This window comes from Rhinichthys klamathensis, unplaced genomic scaffold (assembly GCF_029890125.1).
Source record: "Rhinichthys klamathensis goyatoka isolate OS25496 unplaced genomic scaffold, OSU_Roscu_1.1 h1tg000226l_1, whole genome shotgun sequence".
Lineage (NCBI taxonomy): Eukaryota > Metazoa > Chordata > Actinopteri > Cypriniformes > Leuciscidae > Rhinichthys > Rhinichthys klamathensis.
The window spans coordinates 159,104-165,103 of record NW_026606750.1 but is presented as its reverse complement, the minus strand read 5'-3'; the positions used below and the strand labels follow the sequence as shown (position 1 = coordinate 165,103).

At 35.9% G+C, this 6,000-nt stretch overlaps 1 protein-coding gene across 1 annotated transcript in view; it reads left to right on the top strand.

The window, feature by feature from the left end:
- Positions 1-1,745: 1,745 nt before the first annotated feature.
- Positions 1,746-6,000, top strand: part of znrf3 (zinc and ring finger 3) — a 150,035-nt gene continuing 145,780 nt past the window's right edge. The window contains exons 1-2 of the mRNA XM_056264873.1: positions 1,746-2,065; positions 5,306-5,348. Coding sequence (XP_056120848.1) covers positions 1,950-2,065; positions 5,306-5,348 — 159 coding nt within the window. The 5' untranslated portion in view covers positions 1,746-1,949. The remainder of the gene's footprint in view (positions 2,066-5,305; positions 5,349-6,000) is intronic.

Below are 6,000 nucleotides of genomic sequence, written 5' to 3'. Positions count from 1 at the left end.
TGAGGGGGGCGTGTTCCGGCGGGGAAGTGACGTTAATGCATTCCCTCTATAGATTCAGTAAAACGGTAACCAATAGACTAGGCTACTATAATGACGCTGGCTTGTAAACGTGAGCATCGCGATCATTTGTCGTTAGAAAAAAAATAAAACCCATGAAATTATATTCATATGACATGCTGAAATATATGCCACTGTACCTGGGATGAAGACATTTCACACGCGACGCAAGCAGAACACCTGCATGTGACCTCCTCCTACAGTGTTCAGGGCTATCATGGTTGTCAACAATTGCACGTGCATGTAGGATGACAGAGTTTACGACAGTAGTAGAGGACAATACTGTTTCCCAACTGTAGGGGGACCCAGAGAGCAAAAGTTATCTGTTGTTACTTTAAAAAGTTTGGGGATGGTACGATTTTTTTTTTACGTTTTTGAACGCAAAGCTGCATTTATTTGATAAAGTAACAACAGTAATATTGTGAAGTAGTATTACATTTCATTTAAGTATTTTCTATTTTAATATATTTTAAAATGCAATTTATTTCTGTGATGGAAAATATGAATTTTCATTCTTCAGTGTCACATAATCCTTCAGAAATCATTATAATACACAACAGATGATATTTTGTCACACAAAAAATACCCCACAGTAATCATAAAAATGTAGCTGCAGATCTGTTGATGGTTAAAGCTTACATATTAACTTCTGTAATGTTGCTCATTTGTTCCAAACAAGGTCTTGCCCTGTGACTCATCCACATATCAAGCCATAGTACAGCTGTGGGCCTTTTGCATTGACCTTTATTTTCATACACTCCACCTACTAATATGCTATAGATAACAGACACAGTTTGTGGGAAGTAAACCGCTCAGATCAGTGTGCAATAGTCTTCCTCCCTCATCTCCTGTCTAAACTGTTGTGCAAAAGTGTGCAGACAGGGTGTCGTCCCAGCTGAAACTGCTCCATAGATTTACTGTGTAAATCCTCATCAATCCTCATGCTGTCTTGCCCTCTGATACACCATTGTACATCCCTCACATGTGTACTGCCCATGTAACGAAACCTTTGTTGTGTGCAGAATGATATTACTATTATATTTTTCTTAATTCCTACCTTGTGTTTTATTAGTTCCCCTGTGAGGCGAAGCTCTGCCACTACTCAATTCATCCACGAGAAGAAAGCCATGATGGATGAGATAAATGCATCTTTTGTGGACAAAGCAGAAGAGTTAACACTTAATTTATCTGATGCTCTGGACCTCTGTGCCAAGTAAGTGAATTATTCATGGGGAACCACACCGGTGAAACCTAGAGATTGGCATGGGTTACTTTCCATAAGATCATCTCTCAATGCAAATCAAACCAGCTATTAGGCTAACTGAAATAAAACCATGCCAGTCTCTAGGTATGGTGAAGGGTATGTGATGATGTGGGGCTATTTTAATTCCAAAGGCCAAGGGAACTTTATCAGGATGCATAGTAGTAAAATAAAAATCTGCCTGCCCCATGGGAATTTAACATAGGGGTGTCCTGACGTATGCCCCCTGTATTTTAAGGAAGAACATTTATTTATTTACGATACATTATTCATTCACAAAGAAAATTGGTGTCCTTAAAGGTTGGATTTTTCCTCATTTTTTTAATTAAGGCATAAAGATCAATGTCCAAAAGATGATTTTTTTATTCCTCTTTTTAGTCAACTTTAGCATGGGTGTGTTCACTTATGCTAAGCACTGTATGTGCCTGTAGTCTAAAAAATGTACAGAAAGTTTAAAGAGCAAGAAAACTAATCAGTCTCGAAGACTAAATATCCAACCACAACAAAACAAGGAAAATTGTTTTCTCAGCTATAGTAACATAATATATGTAAATATCTCTCCTTTTGTCTTTTTCTCTCTTCTAGTAAGAGATGGGATTTTGGGGTCCAGAGATACCGGTCTCTTTGTAGTATGGTGTCCGGTGGACGAATCCCTTCTGCTGTAACCTCCATAACCTCAGTGGCCTCTCCAAGAACGCAAGACTCAAAAATCCCTGACAGCACCGAGGATCCATACAGCACTCAGTGGTGCGTGTGTGTTCAGTGAATGTTTAATGGTCTGCATCAGTGCCAATCCTCTAGAGAACACGGATGCAAAACCACTTAATGTGTGTGTGTGTGTGTGTGTGGTCAATGTTAACGTTAATGACCCTACATGATGCTTGCAGGTGCAAGAGTGTGTGTATGCATTCAACATAGCTGTTTACAATAACATTACACCAACAGTCCGTGTGTGTGCGTGTGTGTGCGCGCTCGTGTGTGTGTGTGTCTCTACTGAAGGCTCTCAGCGTTGCTCAGTAATCTGGCCCCCGTCAAACACTCAGACAAAATCAAGCCCTACCTTGGATATACGTCACGATATGAAAGAAAAGACGAATCACAACTTTCAAAAAATCTGTTTCATGCTGACTTTAAATGTGATTATGCTACATTTTACTGTCACTCAATTTTCACTTTAGAGAAACAATTCGGTCAATACAATGGTTACAACATATCTGGGTCGTTTGCATTCTATAGTGGGCCAAAACCGTATTTACACACTTAAGACACACTTATAAATGTATGAATGTCTATATCAGATAAGAAAATATCTTTATAATAATATCTTTATTAATAACATTAATAGTTTTATTCAGCATTAGTGACAGAAAAGCCATAGAAAATACAACAAAAGATTTCTACTTCAAATCAATGCTGTTCTTTTTAACTCGCCTTTTCACTAAAGAATTCTGGGGGAAAAAATGTATCATAAAAATTTTTCCTCAAAAATATTAAGCAGCAAAACTGTTTTAAACATCGATGAAATCAGCGTATTAGAAGGATTTCTGAAGGATCGTGTGACACTGAAGACTGGAGTAATGGCTGCACAGAAATACATTTCACTTTAAAATAGAAAACTGTAATAATGTTTAACAATAGTACCGTTTACTGTGTCGTTGATTAAATGAACGCACCAGCCTTGGTGAGCATTAGAGACTTCTTTCAATTCTTCTCTCAAACTTTTAATGGTGGTGTATATTAACAGATATGCTGTTCAAAAGTTAGTTGTCTTACATCTAATTAATGCTTTAAGTTATTAACTGAATGTCATCGTTCTTAATATATCAACATAGACCGGTATAAGTTTAAGCTCCTATACGTAAATTCTTGCCACACATGAAAAACTGAGTTTATTACATAAATAGTAGAAAGAGCTAATGAACTGTCAGCTGCAGTTATCTAGTCTTTCAGTGCAGTAGTCTCTTACTCTGACAGATTAACTGCATTTTCATCGGCAAGACTTTCTTTCAGATCAGCATGGCACTTCATTAGGCCTTTTATCTGTGCGATAATGATCTTGTCAAGGATAAATACATCAAATTGCTTTTTTATGAGGTCTTATCACCAGCTTGCTTCAAAAATATTAAGCCGTCTTTAGCACACAAACCTCTTTTAGTTTCTGCTTCACTATGATTTTGCCCCCTACCAATAGCAACGACTTACCTGGTTATTATGACAATTTTCTTGAAGTTTTTCTGCTAAATTTAAAGAGATACTTCACCCACAGATCCTGTCAATATTTACTCAACTTTTTTGTTGAGGTTTAAAACAACATACATGTGAAATAAATTCTTTATTTAACCATTCTTTTAAAGTTGAACTAACACATTGTGGACAGTTGTCTGATTGTCCTTTAATCTAATGTGTGCATAATCATTTGAGTTTTAGATTTCAGGTTTCTCAGCTTCCCTAGCTATTCCTATCCTTTAATTGTAACTGCCAAAATGTTGCTGACCTCAGATCAAGTCCAGACAGGACGCCGGTAACAACCAGCCATTTGGGCCGTATAATGACAGATTATCCAGTGTGTAATAAGCTATTGTCAGGAACTGGGAGGTTAGGGTGCTAGAGGCTGGTAATTATGAGAAGTACTCTTTTATCTTTCTCCCTGTATGTATCTCTTTCTCCCTGTTATTTGCAGATAGTGAGGCAGAATGTGGTAAAGATGCCCAAAGCAGAGTACGACTCATGGCTACATAACAGAGTCAGCCAATCACAGACCACCAAGAGCACTACATACGACCTGTAATCGACTTGTTTGCATTTTTTAAAAGCAGTCAGGTGATCCCAGAAATATGTCACCCCAAAAATAAGATAATATTATATTATAATATAGAAATACCTGTTTTATGTGTGTGTATATATATATATATGTCTGTGTGTGTGTGTGTGTGTGTGTGTGTGTGTGTGAAATACATAAAATATGAGAATTGATATATAATTAATATATAATAAAGAATTAATAATTATATGAATATATATATATATATATATATATATATATATATATAATTTTATATATATATATATACTGTATATATAAAATTAAATGAATTTTGCATTAACTCTATTTTCATTATTAATTCTATTTACCTCATTTGAAAATACTTTTAAAAGTGCTCTTAACAATTTAATTTATTAATAATTAATACATTTAAATGATTAAATTATTTTAATTTAATACGTAGATTCTTATTACTGTAATGCAGTTATCATACAGTATGGACAAGATGATACGAAAGATAATACAACAAATTCTGCCATGATGTATGAATATTGAAAGGACTTAAATAATTACTGTAATTTATAGTTTATGAAATTTTTAGCATTGCAATGACAAGAATTTGAAACTGAATTGTCAAGGGAAAAATGTCACATTGCAAATCTTAATATGACAAAAAATAGGTGGGGTTTTTGGATTTGGGGTGAAATATGACATGTTCTTGACAGGCTTGGTGAACTTTGCACCAGTTTTTTCTATTCATTTCTATCAGTGTCTTTGTGCTCAGTTTTCATTTGGATAATGTCTAATACAAGGGAATACATTTTCTGATTAATTCTAGGAAGAGCTGCTTTTACTGCCTCTGCTGTCACCCATGTGTTTCTTCTTTCAGTTGAATCGGTTGGCCAACACAAACCGCACAAATCCACTTCTATATACAACTTCTATATACACTCAATACACTTGGTTCATGTTGGCCATCAATGTTAGTCATGTGTTTGTTTGGGCCAAAGATTGTGACCATTAAGAATGTTTAAGAATATGTAATGGGTGGGTGTGTGTGTGTGTATCTCATTCTTCCTGGCACAAAGACACAATTTGTCAAATAAACTGTGTCCGATAAAATGTCATGACCTGTGCGTGTGCCCTTTAAAATAAGCAGAATTTCAGGTGTAAAGCAGAATTTCTTATCCACCATGATAAGCTGTTCTATTTTTCCCCCTCAGTGGGAGAAACTCTGGGGTCAAAGTTCAGCCAGGAGGCCCATGGGTAAGTGCTGTTTTCCAGACATTTCTAGAATGCCTCAGCGTCTGTGTCCGGGACACATTGCCGCCTCTTTCTGGGGATTGCATTATACTTTTCCTGTTCACAGAAACTCTGGTCTTTGCAATATTTTATTTGTTCAAAAGGAATGCAGCAATTTAGCCACATTAGTTACAGTACATGCTTCTGCCAAGCACTTCTATTTGGGAGGCATGAGAGGAGACCAAGAATAGCATTACTTATTTAATTTGTTTTCAAATTAACAAGTTTGAGCAACATAAGAGAGAGCGGGTGTGTGTGTGTGTGTGTGTGCATATGTAGACATGCGTTCACTTGGTTGTTTGTCTGTGTGAGTGTGCCGAGAAGTGAAGCATGTTCTTGCGCTTCAACACGAAAATTCAATATTTACCCTTCAGTTACCAGCAGCAGCTCTAATGTACACTGAACGGAAAGTTGACCATGACATAATGAACTTTAAACTTTGTAATTCTATTTCATTTCTTATACTTGATCTAAAAATAAATATGGTCTAATTATAAAAAAAAATCTACTTCAAATAAATGCTATTTCTGTATCACACACAAAAAATAAGCAACAACTATTTTCAGCATTGATAACAACAAGAATGTTTCTCGAGCACCAAATCAGCATATTAGAA